General features: G+C 50.1%; 1 protein-coding gene across 8 annotated transcripts in view; it reads left to right on the top strand.

The window, feature by feature from the left end:
* DENND2B (DENN domain containing 2B) overlaps positions 1-26,571 on the top strand; it is a 151,076-nt gene that overhangs the window by 102,283 nt on the left and 22,222 nt on the right. For 6 of the 8 annotated variants that reach the window (XM_036860064.1, XM_036860061.1, XM_036860062.1 and 3 more), the window contains 3 exons: positions 13,281-14,540; positions 17,938-18,074; positions 26,002-26,153. In XM_036860064.1, coding sequence (XP_036715959.1) covers positions 13,281-14,540; positions 17,938-18,074; positions 26,002-26,153 — 1,549 coding nt within the window. Of the gene's footprint in view, positions 1-3,698; positions 3,765-13,280; positions 14,541-17,937; positions 18,075-26,001; positions 26,154-26,571 lie in introns of those variants that run through there. The other 2 variants (XM_036860066.1, XM_036860067.1) reach the window with 2 other exon arrangements.

Below are 26,571 nucleotides of genomic sequence, written 5' to 3'. Positions count from 1 at the left end.
CCTCTGTCCGCATCATCCAGACGGAGGCAGAGGAACCCGATGATACTGAGAGGCATTTGTATCTAGCTTTGGGGGCAGGGGTACTTTGGGGCATGGAAAACTGGTGGGGACAGGCAAATGGGACCCTGTGGAAATGCCAAGATACGTATTTGCAAGGCCATATCCTTAATTTGAATAAGACTTCACCTGGTGCCACCACTAAGCTAGTTTGGGGTAAAGATCCTAGATTCCATTCCATTATTAGCTTCTTAGGAGTGTTTTGCTACTTTATTCTCTTCCTTTTCCTTTATAGACCATTCTTGACTTGGCAGGATATGCAGGAGGAGGAAATCTGAACCTTTCGTTTTACCACCAAAGTTTTGTTCTTTGCTATGTTTTGGTCTCCTGGAGCAGGCTTCCCTTTCTCTCTGTTAGTGAGGCCAAAGGGGCATGTTGCTTCACCCTTAGCTGCTTCACCTCCCGACAGGCTGTTCCCACTCCAGCTCGTTAGATTTGGCTGCATCCATTTCTGGGGGTGGGAGGTGAGATTCTCAAAGCTCCTCTGAATTCCAGAGATCAGGCTTTATGATGTTGGTGTTGATGACCTGGGTGGGACTAGAAGCAGTTTAGTGACTTGCTTGCTAAGAAATGGTCATGCTGGGCTTCCCTGGTGGCGCAGTGGTTAGGAATCCGCCTGCCAACGCAGGGGACACAGGTTCGAGCCCTGATCTGGGAAGATCCCACATGCCGCAGAGCACCTAAGCCCGTGTGCCACAACTACTGAAACCCGCATGCCACAACTACTGAAGCCTGCGCACCTAGAGCCCGTGCTCCGCTACAAGAGAAGCCACCGCAATGAGAAGCCCGCGCACCTCAACCAAGAGTAGCCCCTGCTCGCCGCAACTAGAGAAAGCCCGCATGCAGCAACGAAAAACCCAATGCAGCCAAAAAAAAAAAGAAATGGTCATGCTAATGGTTGCTAAGAAAGTGTTATGTTGAGAGCTAGTTCGGCCATCTAGGTGGGGTAAACTTTGCCACTTGTTGCTCTCAGGAGATTTCACTTGTACTGTGAGACTTGGCAGGCAGCAGGGGCTGTTCTCAGAAGACTTGTCATGCCTGCTTATTTCCTCAACAGCTTCTTCACTGTGAAACTCCAGCATCTGGATCATTGTGACTTGAAAATATAGGCTGTCTGTATTGTGTTTTGGAAACTTTACCTCTGGATGTATATGTGGGAAACTTGGGTGCCTGTAAAAGTGTAAACTTCTTGGGGTGAAGGACTTTGACTGCTTTCTGTCTCCTCTGAGCCTGGAAACAGTGCCTGGTACCTAGAAGACTAACTGTTTGTTGACCAGTTGTCTAGATGGCTGGGAGATCAGCCTCTTAGAGCACAGGCTACTTGAACTATTTGAGTCCTTACAGTATCTTCCATGATAGGTCTTGTTAACTTTGGATTCCCTTTCCATTCAGTCCATAGACTCTGAGAAAGGCAGAGCTGAAGAGGAACCTTAGAGCTCATTCGGTCTCACCCACTTGTTTGACAGTTTGGCTAACAGACACAGAGAAGAGGAGGTACTCCCCAAGGATACAAAGCTAACGGGGGGAAGAACGCAAGCCTAGCTCTTCTGTTCCTTCTGTTATTTTATTGTACCTCTATATTCACCTCCCTGTAAACATGACTGGGATTTCCCTGCTCAAAAACTACTGTCATCTATGATACAGTCAAACTTGGTCTGCTTTTTAAGGCTTTCATAAAAAGCCCTGGTTTTTCTTTCTACCTTAATCTTGCACTGCTCTCTAATGCGAACCTTACATTTCTGCCAGTCTGGATGCAGATGTTACTTTCCTCCCAGTCCTTTTCTTGACCACTCAGCTAGGAAGGATTCCCCTCCCCTCTCTGTATTCACTCTTAGAACCCTAGGTTTAGAGCCTCCAAATGGCACTTGTGGTACTTCAGAAGGTGGATAAGTGGATTTTTCCCTGTGAGATTGCTATGGGACGATGGTTGTTAAGAGTCTTAGAGGCCTTATTATTTACAGAGGCTCTTCAGGGCTCACCCTTAAGATCCTTAGAAGGCCTTTTGTCTGTCTGTGTGTAAGATTCTGTGAGGCAACACTTTAAGTCTTTTTTAGGTCTTGGCAAAGGATCTTTCAGTCCCACTCTAGATTTTTTTAAAAAGATTTATTGAGGGATAATTAAAGTACCATAAACGCAATTTAAAGTTTTCAGTTTGAAACTAACACACCATTGTAAAGCAGTTATACTCCAATAAAGATGTTAAAACAAAACAAAAAACCAAAAGAATAAAGTTTTCAGTTTGATGAGTTCACATACACACATACATACACCCACTGAATGGAACCGTCACCACAATCTGGAAGCCATTTATTAATTTGAGAATTTTTTCTTGTCTAGAGAGACAGAGACTGAAACAAGTTTTATTTTCTAACTCAGAAAGCCCTTTCTCATTTATGTTTCCTTTAAATTTTGTTTGAAAACAGTTCCCTGTTTGGCTCATCTCCTTTTCCTTTCACTAGAGACAGCGAGAAGGAGTCAGAGGGCACCTTCGGCACTCTGCCTGGAAATGTCTTTGGCTAGTTCATCTAATATATTAGATATACTTCCTATTTTCCATGTTACCACAGGTGACAGAGTTGCCAAACTTTTCAACATTGTGAGGGTCCCCTTTCCCCTAGCTTCTAACGTTTTCCTTATTTTTGCCTTAAGCACGCCCAACAGCCATCACCCAGTCCCACGGTCAATGTTTTAGGATTCTGTGTCAATAGCACTCCACTTCTAGGTACCCAAATCTGTGTCAGGTATCTCCTGCTACAAAACTACCCCAAATTTTATAGTGTAAAACAACCATTTGATTATGCTCACAGACTCTGTAGTTTAGGATTTCAGACAGAGACTGCAGGGATGGCTGCTCCCTGCTCATGATATCTGGGACCTCAGCTGGAAAGACTTCAAGGCTTAGGGTGACTCAGTGGCCAGGGGCTGGTGTTTCCTGGAGGCGTCTTACCTCACATGTCTGGGAGTTGATGCTGGCTATTGCTGGGACCCCAGCTGAGACTGTCCATCAGAACACCTGCCCTCTCCACATGGCCTGGGCTCTCTCACAGCCTGAGAGACAGGAAGTAGAAGCTGTTGGTTTCCTGAGGCCTGGGCCTGAAAAGTAGCACAGATTCAGTTCTACCATATTCTATTGGTCAAGCAATCACAGAGCCCAGGTTCAAGAGAAGCGGTCATGTTGACAGCAGGCATGTCAAAGAATTTGGGGACCATGTTTTGAAACCATCACAAATGTCTTTAGCACGGTTTCCTGCAACTACCTTTCTCTCCCTCTTGGCTTTGCATAGTGCCTGGTTCTGCTTTATACAGCAGTTCCATTTTTGCCAGACTAGGGCATTGGGGACGTTCCCATAAGGCATCATTTTTTTACCTGTCTCAGAGAAGGCGTCTGTCTTATAAATGCTCTCTTTATGTTCATTGCCATTACTTCCTAGAGGACTTGGGGTTCCTTCCCAGAGAGGAGCTCACCAGTTCTCCTTGTGCTTCCCTAGAAATCAGCTAGATGACAGGCAGGTAGATGTGCTTTGTGGAGGTGACAAGGTGACTCCGTTTCTGCTCTGACCCTAGCTACTGTTCTACTTACCCTGACAAGCTGTGATTGACTTTGAGTCTCTGTAGGTAGTGGTCCAGATGTAGCCCCACTTGGAGGATGAGGCTGTCCTGGACCCTACTGAGGGCTTCCAGCCATTTGGGAGCAAGACGATCAAGTTGTGAGTGTTACCCTCTTTTTGACTTTTTGACTTTTGTCCCAGAGTGGGATGTCTGTTACTGAACTGAGCCCCTGCTCTGGCCTGGGGAACAAACTTCTGGACTTGCTGATAGGACTCAGGCAGACTTGCTCCCTTTTCTCCTTCTGGGTGCCTCAGAATATGGCCTTGGGGGAGTGCAGTGAGCATGCCATCTCCAGAGTTGGGGCGGTCACATAGTGATGGGGGGATGCTGCTGCCCGCTGAGCCACCAGGACCCGCTTTAGCTGAGCAGCCCTGGGAGGGTGGATGGCCAACTCCCAGGCAGTTCCATTTGGAAGCAGGTTAGACGCCTACTCAGTAGGGACTAGGCATGTTGGAAGCTGGGCCCTGTGTAACTTTAATCTGTGGACAGGCTCACTTCATGGAGCCCACAGCCCATCTTGGTGCCTCTGGGGCTCTTTCCTGGACTCCCAGGAGCCTTCTCCAACTGGCCCCAATTTGGTTTGCTTCCTGATACTGACACTTCAGGAGCTCCGTGGCCAGAGCATGCTGAGCTCAGAACTGTCTTGTCATCAAGGACTAAAGACAGCCTTCCCTCCCAAAAAGTCCCTCCCTAGGCGACCTTGACAATATATGGGGTGTCCCTTGGCATGAATGCTTCCTGCTGTGTTACTGGAGGATGGCCCAGGTCACTAACCCAAGGGTTGGGTTGTATTCTTGTGAAACAGTACTGGAGGGAAGGGCACGTATTTTGCACTTTAACTCTCACTTTCTGTCTGTACATGTGCACGTGCATGCGCACACACACGTTGCCCTCTCTTTAAGTTTGTTTCTCATTCTACCTTAGTTCATGCCCTTTCTGTCCTGCTCACTTGTCTTATACGTTTGTGTGTGTGTGTGTGTGTGTGTGCATGTGTGCATGTATGCATGTGTGCGTGTGTGTGCGTGCTTATGCTCCTCTGTTAAATTTCCTTTGCATTCTCCCCCGCCCCCTTTCTCTCTTTCTCCTTCTATCTGTTTATCTTACTCCCTCTCCTGTAAATGTTGGATTTGGCCAGTCATGTGCTGCAGCGTTGGCATCCACGCCTTTGCTGAGGAGCAGAGCTGGCTGCCTGCTGGCAAGGTGGTGGCACGAGGGCCCAGTTTCACAGTGTCTGCCTCCCCAGGGGCAAGCTCTGAGATTTTAGAATAAAGGGCAATAAAGAGGTGATAAGAGCAGCATATTAAGTGTCTTAGCTGCTGTGTATTTACTTTTCTTTTATATTTCTTCTGTCTTCATGGAACTTTTAATGGTGTTCAAACACTTTTAAAATTTACATCATTTTAGTCACACAGCTAGTATGTGAGGATACTCAGAGCAAGTGTTTTCCTCCTGTTCTGTAGATAAAGAACCTGAGGGAACTTCCCTGGCGGTCCAGTGGTTAAGACTCCATGTTTCCAAGGCAGGGGGAACTCAGAGAATTCAGGTGACTTTGCTCATGAACCCATCCAGGAAGTGATGGAACCAGGACCAGAGCAGAACCCAGGTCTCTAGACTCTTGGTCTAGGGTACGATTTTTGCCTTATGGGAGAGGGCTTTAGGGACTGACAGCCATGCTGGGCTGCACTAAGTGCTTTGCGTACCTTTCTGTGTTGTTCTTCAGGTCATATGGCACAAAGAGAGAGGCAACGAAGTCTGTAAGCAATGCCCTGAGGAGTAATAAGGAGACCTAGGTTTTAATCATTTATTTTTGTATTCATTCATTTAGTCACTCAGCACAAATACATTAATTCCTACTAAATTCTAGATGCAGTACAAAGAGCAGGGGATACCAAGATTAACAAGACCCTGTCACCACCTTCAAGTAGCTTCACTCATAGTCTAGTAAGGGAGGCAGGTGAGGAAAAATATAGTCCAGTAAAGTGTTACAAGTACCATAATAGACATTTTTCCAGGCACAGTGGAGGCATCAAAAATCAGACATCTCCACCTGGGTGAGGGGGGTAGGGTGAAGAGAGATTCCATAGAGGAGTTACAGAGACATGTAAGTGGACACAAGGCAGCACTGCAGGCAAAGGAAATATTGAATGCGTGGAGGCCTAAAGTTGTGAAAAGCAAGGAGTTTGATGTGACTAAGAGTGGGATGCAGATTTGTTTGGAGGAAAAGACAGTATGAAATGATAAAGGAAAAATAGGGACCAGATCATGGAGGCCTTGTGATCCATGCCAATGAATTTGCATTTCATTCTGTATATAGTGGGGAGTTTGAAGCATGATGAGTTTTGTATTTTTGAAAGATGTCAGGAGAAGAGAGGCTGGACTTGGAACTGGGTTAAGACCGAAAGCAGAGAGAGAAGTTGAGAGCTTGTTTGAATGGTCCCGGTAGATAAGATCTGAATCAAGGCAGCAGCAGTAGCAGTGGGAATGGCACAGGAGGGACAGATCTGAGAGATGTGAAGGACGTAGAATTGATAGGACTTAGGCATTGAGTAGATCATTGAGGTTGGAGAGGAAGCTGGATCCAGATGCTTGAAGGACAGGAAGAAAGAACATTTCTGGATCTTTTCTTCCCTCTGTGGAATGAATTGGAAATATATGCAGGAGTCAAAGCCACGGTGAAGGAAGCATAAAGCAGCATAGGAATGAGATCGTGTGAGAAAACACTCAGCCTGGGTACATGGGAATGAGAGCAAATGGGGTTCTTCAGTCTAAGACGCCCCTTGTAGATGGGCATTGAGTCCCCAGCCCTTCATTGCCTGCTCACTTTGCTCACTGCCTGCACTTATACTCTTGTCCTGCATTAACAGCTTTTCCCCTCTCTACTGGATTATTCCAGTCATCATTTAAGCATGCTGTAATAACTGATCTCAAACCCACCAATAAAACGCTCTGTACCCCACATTCCCCTCTAACTACCACCTCGTTGCCTTGTTCCCCCTTTAGGGAAACCCTTTGAAAGAGCTGTCCGAGCTCTTTATCTCCACTTTCTCTCTTCCATTTCTTGAATTCCTTCCAGTCAGGCTTCCCTCCCTGCCTTGCCACCAGAACCTCTCTTCTCAAGGTCACAGTGACTACCTAAATCTAGGGATCACTCCGCAGTCTTTCCCTTGCTCCGTTGTTAGCAGATTTGGCTCAGCTGATCACTCCCTATTTCTCGAAGGTCTCAGAATATCACTCCTCGTGGTTTCCTTCCTTCCTCACTATGTGCTCTTCCCAGTCAGTTTCCTTTGCTAGTTGTTCCTCCTCTACGTGAGCTGGAAATGCAGGAGTGCCCCAGGGTTCAACCCTTGGACTTCTCTAGATATGCTGACTCCCTTGATGGTTCATCTAGCCATATAGTTTTACATAATATCTATATACTACTGATGAATCCGAAATGGAAAGGTGTAACCCTGACTCCTTTCTACCAGGTGCTCAGGCCAGAAACTGTGATTCATCCTTGACTTCCCTTTGTCTCTCATACCTCTCATCCACTCCGTCAGCAACTCTGATTGGCACAGCCTTCAAGATAGATGTTGATAGATCTGCCGTTCTAATCCAAGCGGTTGTAACCTCTTGCCTGGATTGTTACAGTAGCCTTTAAGTAATCTCCCTGTGGCCACCCCTGCATCCCTACACTTCATTCTCTCATATGGAGTCAGAGCATGTCATTCTTCTGCTCGTATCCCTTCAAGAGCTTCCTTTCTCTCTCAGAGTAAAAGCCCAAGCCTCATCGTTGGTCCATGGGATTCTCTGGTGCCTCTGACTGATCTCCAGCCCACTCCTTCTCTTCTTACTCCACGCTGGCCACACTGGCCCCTTTGTTGCCCCCAGAGTACAGTAAGTTTGCAGTTGCCTCAAGCCTCTGCCCTACTGCTCCTCTTGCCTGGAACATTCCCCACCACCACCACCCCCCTGGATATACACATTGCTTACTTCCTCAAGGTTCTGTTCACATGTTCCCTGGCAGAGGGGTCTCCCCTGATCTGCTTCACTGTTAAGCTCTACCCCTTTACCCTGCTTTATTCTTCTTCACTGGCCCCACAACCGTCTCACAGGGTTGATTTGTTTATTGTCTGTTCACTCGAGACAACTAAAGCCATACTGTCTCCCTCTACCAGAACGTAACCTGTAGAGGGACTTCCCCTGGTGGCACAGCGGTTAAGAATCCACCTGCCAATGCAGGGGACATGGGTTCGATCCCTGGCCCGGGAAGATCCCACATGCCATGGAGCAACTAAGCCCATGCGCCACAACTACTGAGCCTGCGCTCTAGAGCCCACGCGCAGCAACTACTGAGCCCGCGTGCCACAACTACTGAAGCCCGCGCACCTAGAGCCCGTGCTCCGCAACAAGAGAAGCCACCGCAATGAGAAGCCCACGCACCGCAACGAAGAGTAGCCCCCGCTTTCCACAACTAGAGAAAGCCTGCGTGCAGCAACGAAGACCCAACGCAGCCAATAAATAAATAAATAAATAAATAAATAAATAAATAAATAATAATAAATTAAAAAAAAAAAAGGGCTTCCCTGGTGGCGCAGTGGTTGAGAATCTGCCTGCCAATGCAGGGGACACGGGTTCGAGCCCTGGTCTAGGAGGATCCCACATGCCGCGGAGCGGCTGGGCCCGTGAGCCACAACTACTGAGCCTGCGTGTCTGGAGCCTGTGCCCCGCAGCAGGAGAGGCCGCGGCGGTGAGAAGCCAGCGCACCGCGATGAAGAGTGGCCCCCGCTTGCCACAACTAGAGAAAGCCCTAGCATAGAAACGAAGACCCAACACAGCCCCCAAAATTAAATAAATAAATAAATAAATTAAAAAAAAAAAAAAAAAGAGTGTAACCTGTAGAGAGAGACTGTCTGTTTTTAGTCTCTGCCAATCCTTAATGCCTAAAATAGTACCTGGTATATAGTTGGTGCTCAGTACATACTGGTTGAATGGATGAAGAACCAAGGTGTGTGTCTCAAGCCTGGTACAGTTACCACACTGTGGCCTGGGGAGTAGGTGGCTTCCTTTGTTCCCTTGTTCAGGGTTCAGGGAAGGGTGGCAAGGAGCTGTTCAAGAGCCCTGAAGAAGTGAAGCTGGAGACGGTCAGTGGCAGAATGGGAGACCAGACCCAAAAGAAGGCTTTGCTCAGGCGCTTGGCTTCCTAAGGCAGCCTGGGTCCCAGCACTGTCATTCTCTTGGCCATAGTCTTTCCTTGTCCAACAGGGGGAGAATTGCTTTCACTTCCGACCTCAGTTTGAGGAACTGGGAAACAACTAGAGAGTGAAACTGAAGCCCAAGAGTGAGCACCCTCTCCCATCCATGCCAAGGAGGTGCCACCTGTTGTGTAAACTCACTGTCACAAGGACACATGCATCCTGACTGCTAGCCCCCAGTGTGTTCCTCCTTAAGCCTCCCTGTTCTCTAGGTAACAGATTCTCCTGAGCCCTCCCTCAACCTGGGAGCAAGCACTGATGGAAGCTGACTCTTGGGATTGCAGGACTAGCTTCATTTCTAGGGAGTGTTCAGGGGAGACTCCCAAAAGAGTGCCAGAGCCTCGAGGAGGGCAAGAGAGAGAGGGGGAGAGGGATGCAGTCCAAACATTCAGACCTTGGCAGCTGGTCTGTAGGGAAGTGGAGGAAGAGAGAGGCACGGGGATGGAAGGCCCAGGGCCCTGGTCCTGCACTGGGGTGGGGAGGGCCAATTACACACAGTGCCTTTCCCACCACATCATTTTACTATTGCATTGTAGCAAACCACCCTAAGACTTAGTGGGCTAGAACAACCTATGATTTCTCGTGTTTCTGTGCGTTCACTGGGAAGTTCCTCTACTGGCTTCCCCTGGGCTCGCTCATGTAGCTGGTTCAGTTGGGTCCAAGATGACCTCACCATGTGTCAGGCCCATGTGGCGGCTGGCTGTCGGCTGAGGGACCTCAGTGATGCTGCGCACGGCCTCTCCTCCTCTGAAACACTAGACTGGCTTTCTTACGTGACAGTCTCAGGGCAGCGTTCCAAGCGCGTGAAGCGGAAACTGCAAGGCTTCTTGAGGCCTCAAGTTTGGAACTGAGACAACTTATTTTCCACCATATTCTATTCGTCAAAGCAAATCACAAGGTCAGCCTAGATTCAAGGGGCAGAAGAATAGACTCAACCTTTTGATAGCATGAGCTGCAAAGAATTTATGGCCATATTTAATTTACTCCTTTCCCCTCACACCCCAAATGTTTAGAATCCAAGGACAGAGGTAAACTGTTTTAAAAAGTTTGCCAAGTGATTATTCTGATTAGGCAGCTCCTTGTTAATATTAGTAATTATTAAGCTAAGATTGAGTACTAATGTGAGCCACTGAGCTCAACACTTGATGTGTATTGTCTCTATTCCTTACAACAATCCTCTGAGATATGTGTCCTTTTAACCTCCATTTTACAGATAAGGAAACTGAGGCTTAGAGAAAGTTATTTGCTCAAAGTTATGTAACTTGTTAGTGGCTGTGGTGGAACTTAAACCCTGCAACTGTGATGTTCTTACCCTCTACTGAGAACAACTGGCCTAGATAACCTGGTGAAAAACTTATTACTAATAATTAACAGTAATAATGAGTTACAATGTATGACATCATTTCATATCCATAGTCACATGTGCCCGTTACGACAACCCTGTGATACAGTTAGAACAATTCTGAGGAATTGAAACTGGCAGCTCAGAGAGAGTGTGTGGCTTTGCCCATGATCATGTTCCTGATAACAGGTAGAATCAGAAACATGTAGAGAGATGCAGTGACCTCTACCCTCAGGTGAGCGTCCGGAGCCCCATGAGGGCAGGGCCTTATCTATGATCGTAGAGTGAGTGAACATTGCCTTCTCTGTGATGAACCGGGGTATGCCCGGGCTCCAGGTCAGCATAGGCAGGCCCCCTTTTCACCCTGAGTTGCTGGAGCACATTGGGCCTGGCCTGTGTGGGGTGGCTGGGCGAGAAGCACTTGCAGCTCTGGGCCCCAGATCAGCAAAGATCCGAAGACCAGGACCTTTAAAGGAAAGGACCCATCTCTTCTCTGTTTTATCCTTCACCAGAGGAGAAAAACTAAACCTCAGTTAAAGCAGACTAGGCATGGAGAGAATTTCTTAACTTGTGGGAATTTCTCCATGTTTGAACTACTGAGGGAAGTTACAGAATCATCCTTTCTGAAATCATCAGAAGCATGCTGGAATCAAACAGACCAGAGGTTCTCACCATTTTTCTGTCCCCCTATGGGAGCCACCCCCCACCCCTCCACCCTCCCATAGGTGGCTTCATGGACCGGTGAATTCTCACCTTGAGGGTTAAAGAGATACGTGGCTAGGGGAGCATTTATCAAAATGTCTGGAGAAATGAGGCATATGTAGTTTGAAAAGGCTTCCTAAAAGATTCTGCGTCTCATTAGGTACTGGCCATCACCGACTAGAATTCAAGCTTCATGAGGACATGAATTTTTGTCTCTTGTTTATTCTTGTATCTAGCATGTAGAACAGGGCCTGGCACATAGTAGGTGCTCACTAAGTATTTATTAAATGAATAAACACATGATAAGGTCATCCTCTATAAAAGGCATCTTCTCCCGCCTCCAACGGAGAATAACTGAAACATAGAGTCCTTTGTGTAGCCCGGACACTTGTTGGCTTCCAGGGCTGGACTGATGACCTTTTGCATCCATGGTTCTGTGAAAAAAGTGAGGGGCCTGGGCCTTTCTCTATCGTGAGTAGGTTGGGCTCTCCCCAGGCTCAAGCTTGGCTCGTTGCCCTACCACTGCCTACCCTAGGGAGTACCGAGGCTTACTCTTTTCACACCTCCTCGCTGAGCTGAGTGTCTTTGGTCATCGGCTTGGCTGGGCACCGAATTTCTCTCATCTGTGCCCATGTACACGTAGGAGGGCTCTTGTTTGACTTGCCCTTTTAAAAACAACTTAAGCATGTTGAGGTTTCCTGTTGATCGGGGGCAGCCAGAGGCTATGACCCAACAGGGAATTGCTGGCCAATCCCTGACTCACCCGAGCTGCAGTTTTCTGTGTGTGATGGAGCAGTGACTGCAGCCTGGCTCAGGGGCAGCTGGCTGCGTTCCGCAGATGGCGTGGCGCTCTGGAGCCTGTGAGGCTGGACCGCCTGGCTTTGAGGGCCACAGCATTAGGGTCAGGTAGGCCTTGGTAGCATGCAGTGTTGGCAAAGCCCTGCTGTCTTTGAACTAAAATGGTTTGGGAAAAATTCTGAAAGTTGACAGTGAGGACCCTAGTAGACAACTAGAAAAGTGTGCTGAAGAGGAAGTATGCCCATGGGTCTCTTCGGTAAGCTCACCTTTACCTTTTCTTGTCTTTATTTGTTCATCATTTACTGAGCACCTTCTAGACACTGAGTATGTGTCCCTCCACCTGGAAGAAATCGTGGTCTAGTAGGGAAGACTAAGAGGTTCCCTGATACTTACAAACGCTACATTGGAGACAGGGCTGTGCTCAGTGCTGCAGGGATTTCTGCTGACCTATGTCTGGGGGGCCGGGCAGTTCACAAAGATGGCAGAGGCCACTGCTTCCTCTTTAGAGCAGCAGTATAGTGTAGTCCTGGCTTCACCACGTACTAGCTAGAGACCTTGAATGAGATATTTGATCTTTGTATGCCTCAGTGTTTTTCATTTGCAAAATGAAGATAATAATAAAGTATAATAATAAGACAGAGTTTTTGTGAAGATTCAATGAGTAAATATAGGTAAAAACATTTATTTAGAACTGTTCCCGATAGTTGCTAAGACCGAGGTGTTGATTTGGAGCTGGGGAATGGCTGATGCTTGTTTGATACGATGCCACTGCTAGAGGCTAGAGCTGCGAAGGAGTTGGTCTCCCCTCCCCATTAGCCTCATTGAGAGCGTGGAAAGGATTCTTTCTTGAAGGGCCCTCCTGATCCTTTTGAGACCTTCAGGAATCTGAGTTCTGATCAAGACCCAAGCTGAGGTGCGGTATCTTGCGTCTAGTAGCAGAAGCCTCGGGGGAGATGGGGCTTGTCAAGGAGATAGATCAAAGGGCTTGAGTGCATATTTGGGGCCACTTTGGGAAGTGGCATGCTGGAGATGCTTTGTAACAGTTCATGAGAGTTGATCATTAGTGTTTCTTCCCAAGTCCACATCCAATGAGGTCACATTGGTAGTTTGAAATCAGCCATAGTAGGAATATTTATACTGTGGAAGTTGGCAGATGCTACATATCTATGCTTTCTCGCCCAAGGAGCTGATTGTTAAACATTTAGCAGCACACCACTGATCTTACTGTTCTCTGATTGACAGATGTGGACTTTGGGGATGCCCTGGCCTGTCATAGAACTGGCTTCTGTTGCAGACAGTACTCAGGGTCTCTAGGGATGAATTGGGCAGAGAGGACCATTGAGTTTAGCCTGCTGTGGATAAGGAGCTGTTTCTTTCCTTGAGGACAGCCTTGGAAGGTCCGTTACTTGCATACAGTACTTTGAGCTTGCGAGTCCTATAGGAAAGGGATGCTGAGCTCTTTAAGAATGAAACAGTGTTGTCAGGCCACTCACTGCCATTTTCTCTTCTTCTTTTTTATTTTTTTTTTCCCCTCTTAGGTCTCAGTCAGTCTCTCCACCTCCAGTTCTCTCCCCACCGAGGAGTCCCATCTACCCTCTCAGTGACAGTGAAACGTCAGCCTGCAGGTACCCAAGCCGCTGCAGTTCCCGGCTGCTCCTCAAGGACTGGCATCCCCGTGATCCTTCACCCCAAAATCCTCAAGCCCCCTCCCCAGACACTTCACCACCCGTCTGTCCCCTCAAGGCCACCAGCTTCGGTTATTTGGACAGAAGCCCTTCAGCGTGCAAGAGAGAGGACCAGAAGGAGAATGTCCAGGGGGCAGCCCAGGATGTAGAGGGAGTAGCTGCTTGCCTCCCCCTCGCCCAGAGCACTCCGTCCCTGGGGTCAGCAGCGGGCCCACGGAGCATCTTTCTGAACCGCACTGGCCCCCGTGCCCACAGCCTGGGCATCCGGGAGAAGATTTCAGCATGGGAGGGTCGCCGAGAGGCTTCGCCCAGGATGAGCGGTTGTGGAGAGAAGCGGGAGGGCTCTGGGGGCGAGTGGGTGGCCAGTGAGGGCTGCCCCAGTGTGGGCTGTCCCAGTGTAGTGCCGTCCCCCTGCAGCTCAGAAAAGACCTTCGACTTCAAGGGCCTCCGGAGGATGAGCAGGACCTTCTCTGAGTGTTCCTACCCTGAGACCGAGGAGGAGGGAGAGGCACTCCCTGTCCGGGACTCTTTCTATCGTCTGGAGAAACGGCCAGGCCGGAGTGAGCCCAGTGCCTTCCTCAGGGGGCACGGCAGCAGGAAGGAGAGCTCAGCGGTGCTGAGTCGGATCCAGAAAATTGAACAGGCCCTGAAGGAGCAGCCGGGTGGGGGGCTTCCCCAGCTCCCCAGCAGCTGCTACAGTGTAGACCGAGGGAGAAGGAAGACTGAGATCTTGGGCACCTTGGAGGAACCGACAGGGAGCGCGAGTGTGAGCGCTGGCAGCCGGGCAGGAGGAGTGGCTGGCGTTGGGGGGGAGGCGGGCTCACCCCCGGAGAGGGAAGGTAGTGGCTCCACTAAGCCGGGGACCCCTGGAAATAGCCTGGCCTCCCAGCTGCTGCCATCGAAGAGCTCCCCTGATCCCGCTGTGAACCCTGTCCCCAAACCCAAGCGCACCTTTGAATATGAGGCTGACAAGAACCCCAAGAGTAAGCCAAGCAATGGTCTACCTCCTTCACCCACACCTGCTGCTCCGCCCCCCCTGCCCTCCACCCCAGCCCCACCAGTCACCCGGAGACCCAAGAAGGACATGCGCGGTCACCGCAAGTCCCAGAGCAGGTAACGAATGCCCCTCCGGTGACATAGAGCTGGGCCCGGCGGCTTTCTTGTCAGTAGAGGATGCAGAAGCAGACTCTAGTTGTGGGTCACAGTCAGTAGTGCTTTATAAATTCTGGAGCACCAAATAATGTTAGGTGAAGCATGAGCTAGGTGAGAAAGATTGACTGTTCTTCTGCTCTTGCGGGGTAAGTATACTTCAACGTGAGTGGGAGGGTGAAAGCGCTTCTTCCAAATGCTGTGTACTGAACATGCTGGCTGGGTTTGGCCTTTGGGGTAGAGCCCTGTTGGAACTTCCTCTGTGGGAAGGGTAGGGCCACCTTACTTTTAGATAGAATTGGCAGTTCCTTGAGGACTAGTAAGATCTTAGCCTCATAACTACCTGAAATGCCAGCTAGAGATTTATTTCTTTGACTGAAGCATTATCTAAATATTGCATGTTACCATTAACACAGAAGTGTTGACACATTTAACATGATTTCCTCTTTCCTGAGGGCTGCGTGGCCATACAGGAACCCTGGGCTTATATGAAGAGGGGATCTTTGGATCCTGAAAGGGGAGACTGATGGAAAAAGGAGAGAAAGAACATTTGATCTGCTTCTTGGCCATGTCCAAGAAGGACCTGGTCACATTGGTTTCCTGGTCAGTCTCAGTATTCCTGACACTGGAGTACCCGGGCCATCTCCACAATTTTAGTGACTTGGGAGCTGGAGCAGCTGGAGTTGGTGCAAGATGACAGGCATCTTGTTCTCTGAATTGGAGTAGGCTGGGAGCCAGCTTTCTTTGGAAGGCCTGTCCTCCTACCCCTCATTGCCTTTCTCTTCTAACCCAGAGTCAGGTGGGCATTCAGGTTTGTTTGGCTTCTGGAGATTCTTCAATCTGACCCCATAGTTCAGGCTTCCATCCAGCATATCCCATCTCATATAGAAACTTTCCTGCCATGTGCAGAGAGGAAGACATCACAAAGGTTCAGACTCATGAGGCAGAAGAGCCCTTGGCTAAAGGTAATCCCATGTTTTGGCCCACCTCAGCATGCTCACGGACTCTTTACGTCAAGCCTGCCAAGAGTGTTTGCTTTGTCTTTAGTCATCTGTTTCTAGAAATATCTGTCTAGAGCCTGCTGTGCACCAAGGCTTAGTGCTGGTCAAGGGGACACAGGGGCACATAAGATGTGGCTCTTCCATTCAAGGAGTTGGTGATCTGGTGCAGGAGGTAGATGTATAAATAAATCATAGATGCTGTGCTGCGTGCCCTGATCCACCTCTGGGTTGGGATGCTGCAGAAACCCAGAGGAAGAGGCATCTGAGTGGGGAGTGGGGGAAGCCTCTTCAGAGAGGGAGTTGCTGAGCTAAATTTAGAAGAGCAAGAAGCATTTAGCTAGGTGAAAAAAGGGGATGGGAGGAGGTTACATCAACCTGAAGGTTCTACACATACACACACATTACATTTATAATACATACACACACATATACCATATATGGTGGAGTCACTTCCAGTAAGAATTAACAGCAAATTTAAATCTGTGCTCTTGGAAAGAAAAAAAAAGAAAAAAGAAAAACAGTTCAAAAAGCACAGGCTGTTTTATTTGCCTTTCCACACAGTGAGCGTATTCCCCTGAGGAGCATGAAATAGTAAGTTTGTATCTGTTGTGCCAGGTACGATTCTTGTATTTAATATACTTCTTTATTTAAGAAAAAAATACAAGCCATATATTTCTGCTATTCAACCAAAGAAAAAGAAATCTGTTTTTAACTGACTATATCAGTTATAATAAAAGACAGTGTGTTGGTCCTCGACATGGAACCTTCCTGAGGGATTTTCGAGGATAATTTGGCTGAACGTGACTTGTGTCCTTTGCTGATTTGAGAACCGCCTGCATAAGATGTTGACTCCACTGTATACATCAGTGAAAGCTTGCTCTCAGACCAGCAGTGGTCTGCGGGCCAACATTCAGGAACCACTGTGCTCAGCCATTGGGTATTTAGCTGGTTGAGAAGTCTGGGCCAGTGACAGAGAGATCTGGGAGTCATCGTGGTAGAAATGGTAGATATGGTGATGGTCGTCAATATTGGGGCCCCAGAAAGTGCAGAGTGAGAAAGAGAGTCCTGAAGACAGGACTCTGAGACCGTGGCATTGAAGAGGCAAGCAGACAAGGGGATCCCTCACAGGAGCTTGAGACGCAGTTGAAAACTAGGAGGGACCGTGTCACAGAGGGGAGGGAGGAGAGGGCCAATGTGAGGTGTTTGTCTGTGTCGAGGGCTGCACGGTAGCCAGGCAAGCTGAGAACAAGATGTGGCCTTTAGGACACTTTTAGTCCTTGACTTGCACCCCAGGGCCCTTGGGGTGTTGTTCATTAAACAAGAGAGAAAAGACTGCATCAGCTGAAAGGTCTAATGGTTCCCAAAGATGAGGGAGGTGTTAATGGGTGAGAGGATGGATTCAGTCAGTGCACTTCCTTCTCTCCCTCCCTGGGAGGGACCTGCCTTGGAGAGGGAGAGCGTGCAGCTGGGACCAAGCCTTAGATGTTGAAGGGAAGAACCTCCCTGATGAAGGGGAGGAGTAGAGGGTACTGTGGGCTCAGGGTGTCTGAGAAGCTAACCAGCTGTGGTTTTGAAATTCTGCAGTAGAAGGGAAGGTTATTTGGGGGATGGAAAGGAGCAGGTGACGAGCTGAAGGGAAGCAGGGTCATGGAAGTAGCTGCTGGCTGCAACTGCCCCCTCCTAGTTCTACCTCAGAAGTGGTGTGATTTGTTTTGAGGGTTCAGCGCCTTCTTGTTTCAACAAACCATCCACCACCAGCTGCTTCCCCAACCCCCAAACAGCCCTGAGCATCACCCATCCAATGTTGAGCCCTTACTGCCTACTCAGTGCCGGAGACCTTGCTCGGATACAGGCATGATGTGAGACTCTAAGAGCAGGTGAGGCACTCAATTCCTCTGGTAACGGTAGATACTTCTCAAAAATGATGTTCTCCGGGGCTTGGAGGCCCAAGTCGAAAGCTCAGACCGTGGAGTCAGACATCCTGGGCGAGTCTTACCTCTATCTGTTCATCTCCCTGAGCCTCCAGCTAATCAGTGTTAAAGTGGCACGATACCTAGTAGCAGCATTGTGAAGATTAGTGGGCTAACATGTGTAGAGCATATGACACAGCATCTGACACGTAACATCCCTTTCAGCTGTGGTAGTTGTTATTGGTATTATTTGCAGGCACCGGGGCTGGGGCCTTTCAGACCATCTGTCTCTTCATTTGGATGGCAAGTTTGGATCCATCTTGATGCTTTGCTCAGTAGCTGGTTTTGTGAGGAGGACCTCCGGTCTTTGCTATTGCCCTTGGCCATTCCCCACCAGGGCAGCAGGAGTCGGGTTCCGCCGGAATGACTCAAACTCTTTGTTATCCGCAGAAAATCCTTTGAGTTTGAGGATGCATCCAGTCTCCAGTCCCTGTACCCCTCTTCTCCCACTGAGAATGGTACTGAGAGCCAACCCAAGTTTGGATCCAAAAGCACTTTAGAAGAGAATGCCTATGAAGATATTGTGGGTAAGCAGGGGTAGAGTGGCGGGCTGGCTTGTCTGTGGTGCTGCAGAAGAATGGCTGCAGGAGGGGCACTTCCAGGTTCCACTTCATTCGCTGTGGGCAGACCTGGCCCAGCTTCTGGAACTTCTCCAGGAAACGGGCATCAGAGAAAGCAGCTTAAAAGACTGAGCAGCTAAGAGATTAAAGCCTGGCCTTGAATGAATCGGAACCCAAAGGGCTTCTGGGACCACAAGAAGGGGGAAACCACATCATCCCTTCCTTTTATTTTCGCAAGGCTTTGGAGTCCAACAGGTGCCCTTTCTTAGCTGTGTATCCTTAGGCAAATCACTTAACTTTTTTGGAACCTTTTCTCTTATGAAATGGTGATGATGATATTTTGATGGTAACAACAACAATAACAATAGTAATAACATTTCACAGGATTATTGTTAGGATTAAATGAGATAAAATATATATCAAAGCACCTAGCACAATGCCTGGTCCTTAATATGTATCTCACCTACTCTTCCCTTAAAGTAAGTGGTGTCAGAACTGTGAAAGTATCTGAGATTTCACTCTGCTTGCAAGCTAACAAGTCTAGCCTGCCCCAGTTCACAGATGCTGGCAGAAGACACAGACACTTGGATCACAGACAAAGGACTTTGTTACTCATGGCACAGCAGGCCACGTGAGCTTGATGTTCACATGGGTTCCCCTTGCTCGCCAGTCCCATGCAGCAGTGGGGAGGAGGCCCAGGTAGAGGCTGCTCACGTGGTGGGTCTGCATCCCAGCTGAGGAACCTCAAGCTTAGGAAACCCCAAGCTTTTCAAGGGGCTGCTAGCAAACCTTTGCCCCATAAGGAGACCTTATCCTTTTTATTCTGGTCAGCAAACAAATCTGCCTCTGCCCTGGAGGGAGACACTGTCTTCCAAGGCTGTTTGCTCTATAAACATCTTTGAAAAGATAGTCTGGAACCGTTAATTCCTCTTGCTCAGAAGGTCAGAAATGTAGGACACCGTGGAGAATGGCCCTCCAACAACTGGGAGAATGTTGTGTTGCCAAACTTGTGTTTGAGCAACAGCAAAAAGCCCGTTGTCTAGGCTGGGTTGGGTTTATTTTTGGCCTTTATTTTAATTCTGGCCTCGTTCTCTTCAGTGGGGGCTTCAGTTTTGTTCAAGTAAAGCGTGTGTCTCAGCATAGGTCTCTGAAGAGAAAGGAAGGTCAAGTGCCCTTGCCCTTGACCGCTCCTGCCCTCATCTCTGTCTCTTTCTTATCTCTGCCTTAGGCCGGGGTTGGGGGCTGAAGAACATAGTCTTAGTGAGCATGATACAGAGAGGAGTGGCCCTAGTGGAGAACCCTCCAGATAAGACTGTGGAATCTTCGGAAGAGAGGGTCCTCTATTCCCTGATTTGATTGGAGCCATCAGTTTCCCAGTTTTCTCCGTACGACTTGCTGGGCCAGGATTTCTGGGAAGCCAGCATCAGTGCTCAGGTCCACACAGGCACTGTTTTCCCAGGATGGGAGTGTACAGTATGTAGCCGTCCGAAATTCGGTCATATCAGAAGGACTGTGGGAACGAGATTCCCCAGAACAGCAAACGGGTTTGGGGAGGGAGGCCTCTTCCTTTACTACTGGGAAAAAGCTTTGTATGCACGGTCGCCCAGAGCTGAGGTCCAGAGCTGTGGGGATCAGGGGCACAGCCCCATCTGCCTCCCAACCCTGAGCAGGGCACAGGTCTATTTCCTCCAGTCTGAGAGGAACTGTCACGTGTCGTTGCTGCCCAGGGCCCTTGGGAGCACCCGGTGTGGCTGCTGCAGGGGACAGGGCAGACTCCAGTGTTCAGCTGCCCCCGCTCAGGATCCAGGCGCTGCCGACGCTGGGGCCTCACTGCTCGCTCTTCTCGGAGGAGGCTTTGCAGCCTTTCTGTGCTGCCCAGGGATCTCATGCGGGGGAATGTTCTTGCATCAGCTGAGCTGGAACAGAGAAAGGGCTGCTTCAACCTTTTCTCCCTGTCCAGAGTTCCATAACTGCAGGGCTCTGTTCGGGGTTGTTTGGGGACGGTGTGTGGTGTGTGTGGGGCACGGCGGGTGGTGAGAATTTTGGAGGCACCGTTCTGGGCAACGGAACCGTTCTCTGGGCGTCCTGAGGTCAGGTTAGAAGAGGAAGGGGGGAGGCTAGCGTATCTGAGCCTCAGCCTCCTCACTCAGTGGAGGGGACTTCCGGCCACTTTGAGATGTTGCTCGAGGAGGCAAGAAAATAGAGGAGCAGCCTGGTTGCTTCTTAGCTGGACGAGCCGGAAGCTAGGGGTGAGGGCTGGTACGAGGTGAGGTTGGGGTTGGGGCTGGGGCATGTTCCTTAGCTGCTCAGCTAGCTTCTGGGTCTTTGGAGCGTTGTGTAGAGAGTGGGGGGAGAGGGATGGGGAGGAGGGAGGAGGGAGGGCACCTGGGTGTTTTGCGTTGCCCTTGTGGTGTGAGGGTAGGGCGGGCTTCAGCGTCTCCGGTTGTTCAGTGCCCTGGGCACGTTTTTCTTCTTCAGTGTCCCCCTAGCAGCCCCGTCTGAACTTCTAGACCTGACCAGGGAGGCTAGAGGGAAATACAAGGGAGAATATCTCTCTTTCTCTCAGATTCTGGTTGACTTACCCTTTCTCCTTCCCTGGCGACAGGCCCAAGAATTTGGACCCACCCCCGTAGAGGCTCTGGTGGGGGGCCCTTGTTGCTGAACTCTGAATGTCACTTTCACTTTTGCCTCCGGTTGACCAGTGCCTGACTTCCTGGGAGCCTTCTCTGTCTTCTTGGCCCAGCTTGTGCTCTGCGAGGCTGAGGTGCTCGGGTTGGGACTATCCAGCTCTTTCTTGTGCTGCCTCCCTTGCCCAGGGCCAGACGGAGCTTTGTTCTGGGGGTGTGATAATCGGGCTGTGGCAGGAGGTGGGCGCGGGCCAGAGCTCCCGTGCTGAGTCTTTGTCTCGGGGACCAGCCCATTGGTCTGGAGTTCCTGGTCTGTAAGAGGCTGAGGGCCAGTTGGCCCAGACACTAACACGTCTTCTCCGTGAGCCCTGGACCTGAACGAGGGGCCCTGGGGAGTGTGCTAGCCTCCTTCCCATGCCAGGCACGACACCTTGGGAACTGGGGTGAGATACTCCAAAGCAGGCTGAGGTTATCTTGCTAATTTGCAATAGAGTGGTTCAGAAATAAAGTTACTGCCATGTTGCTTTGTGGGGCTGGTTAATTCTCGCCTGTCCAATTTGACATCTGCCTCTGGAAGATGCTGCTATCCTACAAAGCCTTATAATCGTTTGCGTTCTGAGCCTGACAGTTAAAAATGCACCCAAGGAAGCAGCTTATTAGAGAGTTATGTGGAGTGGCCTCGGCGCCTGACCAAGGAGCCTGGGCTGCATTCCTGCAGAGATTCCCACTCCCATCAGCTAGCTGGGGCTGAGGGAGAGTTTCCAGGAACTTGAGCGGGGTGGGAGCTGGGGACGGAGCCAGTCAGCCTTACTGCAAAGCTTTTTGAGCCTCTGCTCTTTCTGCCTTCTTCTCTCATTTGTCCCAAGGCTGGGAGACAGAGACATCTAACAGCATAGAGGCTGCCGCCCAGAGGTGCAGTCCAGGGAACGGTGCCCGGGCAGTTGGTAAATGTTGTCCAACCTCGGAGGGTGGTAACAACTGGCCCCTTAGAGCTCCCCATCTGATGTGCTATGTATTGTCGGGGGAGTTGGGCCCCTAATCTGGCCCTGTCTCCACTGTGCGAGGGAGGGGAAGAGGCTGAGAACCAGGAGAAACAGCTGGTTGGAAGCAGGAGAGGGCTGGGGAGGGAAGCTGCAGACCCATGGCCCTAGCCATGGGTGTGGTCTGGGAAGCTAAAGATTCCGTTCGGGGAAATTCTCAGTGCTTGTGCACAGACACACACCCCTTCTCTAACTGGTTCTTCCAGTTGTGCATTTGTTGGGGGGTGGGGTGCTTGGCACCTGTGGTTAGTGACCAAAGGAGACGTGGGGAGGAGTGGGGGCAGGGCTAGGTGGGACTGGGTTCTCCCTTCAAGAGGATCCATATGATAAGTCTGGGCTCTGACCAGCGCCTTTAAAAGAGTGCAAAGCAGAAATTCTTGGCGATGCCCCTGTCCCTTGTCTCATCAGCAAAGCTGGGAAAGGTTGAGACCTCTGGCTTCCACAGCTGGGCTTGATGAGATGGAGCTGCTCAGGCCAGGCCTCGGGGGAGGAGGGCCTACCTCTTCTCTCTCTCCAAGGGCAGCGTGGAGCGCCCTCGAGGAAGCTGCGTGGGCAAGAATGCAGGTGAAAGTCTTGAGGTCTGCCAGGCTTCCGGTCTCCCATCCATGTCCCTGCCAAAGCTTCCCCAGGTTTCTCCCCTCGGCTCCAGCTTCTTCTGCTTCACTGTGTCTCTGCTCCTCCAGAGAAGGTTCCGAGCCCGGCTCTCCAGCCCTCCTCCTCTCCCAGCTCTGAGCCATTGTTTTGGGATCGATTTGCTCTCAGCAGATTCCATTTAGTGGCTCTAGGCCTCGGGGACTGCTTGGTCTCTGCACATCCCCATCCCCTGGGCACCCTTACCACCTGGACAGATGGCTGGGAGTGTCTCCGTGAGGCAGCTCCAGAAGGGTAGTCAGAACAGTCCAGGAAGCTGAGAGTAATAGGTGAACGGGGGCTGTGAAGGGCCCAAGCTAAGGCTGGGAGGCAGGGCTTGGGCCAGGGCCAGCCGTCATTTCCTGGAGAAATGATTAGTGGCCTGGTTATATCAGAGAGGATGTTAACCTTGCTGGAGAAGAAAGAGGCTGACGTTAGGGCTGGGCAGTCGGGAGGAGCAGGCATTTAAGGCTTTCCTGAAATTTAGTTTCCAGAGGCAACACTGGGCTTGAGAGCCTGGTGTTCCCAACTGTTTTCAGTTCCCAGGTTATCACTGATGTGCATCTGTTACTTCCCTGGGCCTCAGTCTCCTGCATCTATTTCTTGGAGCTTTGGATTTTTTTTTTTTTTTAACTTTTTTAAAAAAATTCTTATTTATTTTTTGGCTGTGTTGGGTGTTCGCTGCTGCGCACGGGCTTTCTCTAGTTGCGACGAGCGGGGGCTACTCTTCATTGCAGTGCGCGGGCTTCTCATCGTGGTGGCTTCTCTTGTTGCGGAGCACAGGTTCTAGGCGTGAGGGCTTCAGTAGTTGTGGCGCGCGGGCTCTAGAGCGCAGGCTCGGTAGTTGTGGCGCACGGGCTTAGTTGCTCCGTGGCGTGTGGAATCTTCCCGGACCAGGGATCGAACCCGTGTCCCCTGCATTGGCAGGTAGACTCCTAACCACTGCGCCACCAGGGAAGTCCGGAGCTTTGGATTTTATATTAATGTTCACAGCTTTGATTCTGGGGAAAGAAAGAAGGGAGAGAGGAGAAAGAGTGAAGGAGGGAGGAAAAGAGGGTTTGCCTTGGGACTCACGTCATGGCACTCAGAAGCTATTAGGAAGTTTAGAAACATCTATCTAAAGCAGTGGTTCTTAATGGCGTGGGTGGGGATGGGGGTACAGTTTCATCCACCCATCCACTCATCCACCTTTCCTTTCTTCCTCCCTTCCTTTCCTTTTCCTTCCTTCCTTCCCTTTTCCTTCCTTCCTTCCTTCCTTCCATCATCCATCTGTCCACCCATCCACCCATCATCCATTTATCCACCCATCTGCTCAGGGGACATTTGACAGTGTCTGGAGACTTTTTTTTGGTTGTTACAACTGGGGATGCTACTGTCACCTGTCTAGTGGGTTGAGGCCAGGGTTGTTACTAAACGTCCTACAGATGCACAGGATAGTCCACCACCACAAGAATTATCCAGCCCCAAGTGTCAGTAGTTTGGAGCAACTCTTCTAAAGGAGTTGAGACAGAGTCGTCCTATAGGTTGGGGGATGATGATAAGGACTCTGGCTGGTCATCCAGCCCAAAGCAGTTTGGATTTGATGAGCCTGGAATAGCTGTTCTTCCTGACCCCTTCTGCTCTGTCCTGTTTCACAGGATCAGGAAGACTATGTCCTGGCTTTCTCCAGTCCTTGGTCCCCCAACCTCACTGCTGTAGGATATATGTTGGAGAGGGACCAAGACTTACAGAGTCTATCCTGATTCCTCCCTAAGTGCCCACAGTGGGGTAGGCTGGAGAAAACATGCAGGGGATGCCAGGTTTCATATTTGGCTTCTGGAGGCAGGGTTGCTGGGCCAGCTCTGCTTAGTCAGGGCTCTGGAATGGAGACAAGTCATTTTCATAGCATGACTGTGTTACAGGAAAACGTCTGTTCAATTGCTGGGGACTCTGCTGGTGTTGGGAATCACTTAATTCAGTCCCAAATCCTTCCTTGACCCATCTTTGACTCATAAGTTTACAGAGATTTGTATTGCTCCCATGGCAGTCTAATTAGCTGTGACCGAAATCCCCCCTTCACAGCCCCCCCCATCCCTCCCCCCTACACCTCTGTAAAGGCATTTCCTAAGTTCATGGTGGTTTTCCATGATAGTAATAAGTAGATACCACAACTGGGGGAGATCTTGGTTTTGGAAATGGAAAAATCTGGAAGAAGCATGTAGGGATTTGGTTTTTCTGCTGTGTCCTATCCTGGGAAAGCTTACACACCCAGTGGCCTTTGTGGCTAGTCTATGGCTCTTTCTTCTGTCTGCTCCCTGAGAAGTGACATCTGAACTCCTCTATGGTGGGAGGCATGGGCAGGCATCCCTGGGGCTCAGTGATCACCCAAGCTCAATCCCGCTGCTGATCGGAGAAGCTGGAGTGAGCCCTGCTAGCAGCTTCCTGTGTGCCACCTCCAGCAAAGCCGCGTTCTGGCCACTGGTACCTGCGTCCCAAACAGTGGCCTTGATACCGAGGGGAGGCTAAGGAAAGACAAGACGAAGGGCAGTAGAGGGCAGTATTTACTCACTGTCCCCGTGGACCTTGTCACCACTGTGATTCTGCTGCACGACTGTGGTTCCAGGACTGACCCTGCTCATGATAGTATTGTATTTTAGAAAAGTCCAGGTGTGTGTTGGCAGGAAAGAGGCAGGAGGGCATGGCTTGTGGGAAGGGGTTGCTCTTCAAGGGCAGGGACTATACTTTGGACTTTCTGTGATTTTCTCATAGTGCCAATACAGTGCCTACTGCCAGGGATTTTAGAATTGAGTCCTGAGAAGAGAAACAAGAACTCCCCACCAACCCCACCCCTCCAGCCCAAACTCCTTTCAGGCCTTTCACATCTCCCATGTGTCATAGCAGGAGAGTTTATTCCAAAAGGGGATTGATGACCATTGTCTTTTTGCTGAGGTCTGTGGTGGAGGAAGCGGAGTGACGCTGTAGTCAGAGCGGTTCATTGAACAAATAATACTGAGGGCTCACTACTTCAGTGGACCAGACAAAAGCCCTGTCCTGAAAGAGCTGTGGCACAGTGTACAGGCAGGAGGGAGGCCTGGTGAAGCCCGGCTCCCTAGCATTCGCAGAGTTCCCTCCATGCCCATCTCCAGAAGTGGTCCTCAGGGAGCAGCGGGTGAAGGGACAGCCGTGTGACCTCTGAAAGCCTTTCCTACCTTGAACTGTATATCTCTGGGGCTTTCGCAGCAAAGGGACTGGAGCCAAGGAGAGACGCCTGGTGTTGGCTTTGTCCTCTGGCTGGGCACAGGCATGGGTGGCTGAGCCAGTCTTGTGCAATCCCTGAATTTACAAAGCAGAGGCCAGGCAAGGCTGAGCTGAACTGGAGGTGGGGGGTTCAGCTTCTGGACTCGGAGCCAGGATCTGTTTGTAGCCTCCCCACTGCAGACGGGCAGCTGCATGACTCATGAGCTGAAGGGCCAGGCAGAAGCCACTCTCTTTGGCTCACAGGAATTCTGCTTGTTTATGTGTGTGTGTGTGTGTGTGTGTGTGTGTGGGTGTGTGTGTGTGTGTGTGTGTGTTTCCTTCTTCCCTTCGCCTCCTTCTCTAACTTTTCCTCCTCTGCAGGAGATCTGCCCAAGGAGAATCCATATGAGGATGTGGACTTAAAGAGCCGAAGAGCAGGACGAAAATCCCAGCAACTGTCTGAGAACTCCTTGGACTCTTTGCACAGGATGTGGAGTCCTCAGGACAGGAAGTACAACAACCCACCCACTCAGGTAACAGCAGCCCTGACTTGGGTCTGTAGGGTCAGCACGAGGCGTGGGCCAGCTTCCGCTCAGGCTTTTTGCCTCACTAGTGCTAGGCGAAGATGACGTCAGGGAAGAGCTCTGCACTCAGGGACTTCTGCCGTGTCGATATGCTTGTGGACAATCGAGATGTGCTCTTAGGGGCACCCTGTCCCACCTTCTTCCCTTCACTGCTTGAGCTCTGAGCTGCAAAACTAAGGCAGGAGCCCCTGTAGTCTCCTGTCTAATCATTATTTCTCCTCCCCTTCCTGGAAACGGGAAGACAGGGCCCAGGTTGGAGTCTTGGTATTCTGCAGCTCTGGCAGAACTGACCTCAGCACTGGCACTTAGGGGACAGGCGTAGGCCTAAGAACCTGATTTGGAGAACTAGACAGGTGTCTCCAGGACC

Source organism: Balaenoptera musculus, chromosome 8 (genome assembly GCF_009873245.2).
Source record: "Balaenoptera musculus isolate JJ_BM4_2016_0621 chromosome 8, mBalMus1.pri.v3, whole genome shotgun sequence".
Taxonomy (NCBI): domain Eukaryota; kingdom Metazoa; phylum Chordata; class Mammalia; order Artiodactyla; family Balaenopteridae; genus Balaenoptera; species Balaenoptera musculus.
Note: the sequence above shows the minus strand (reverse complement) of the source record. Positions and strands in the feature narration are given on the sequence as shown.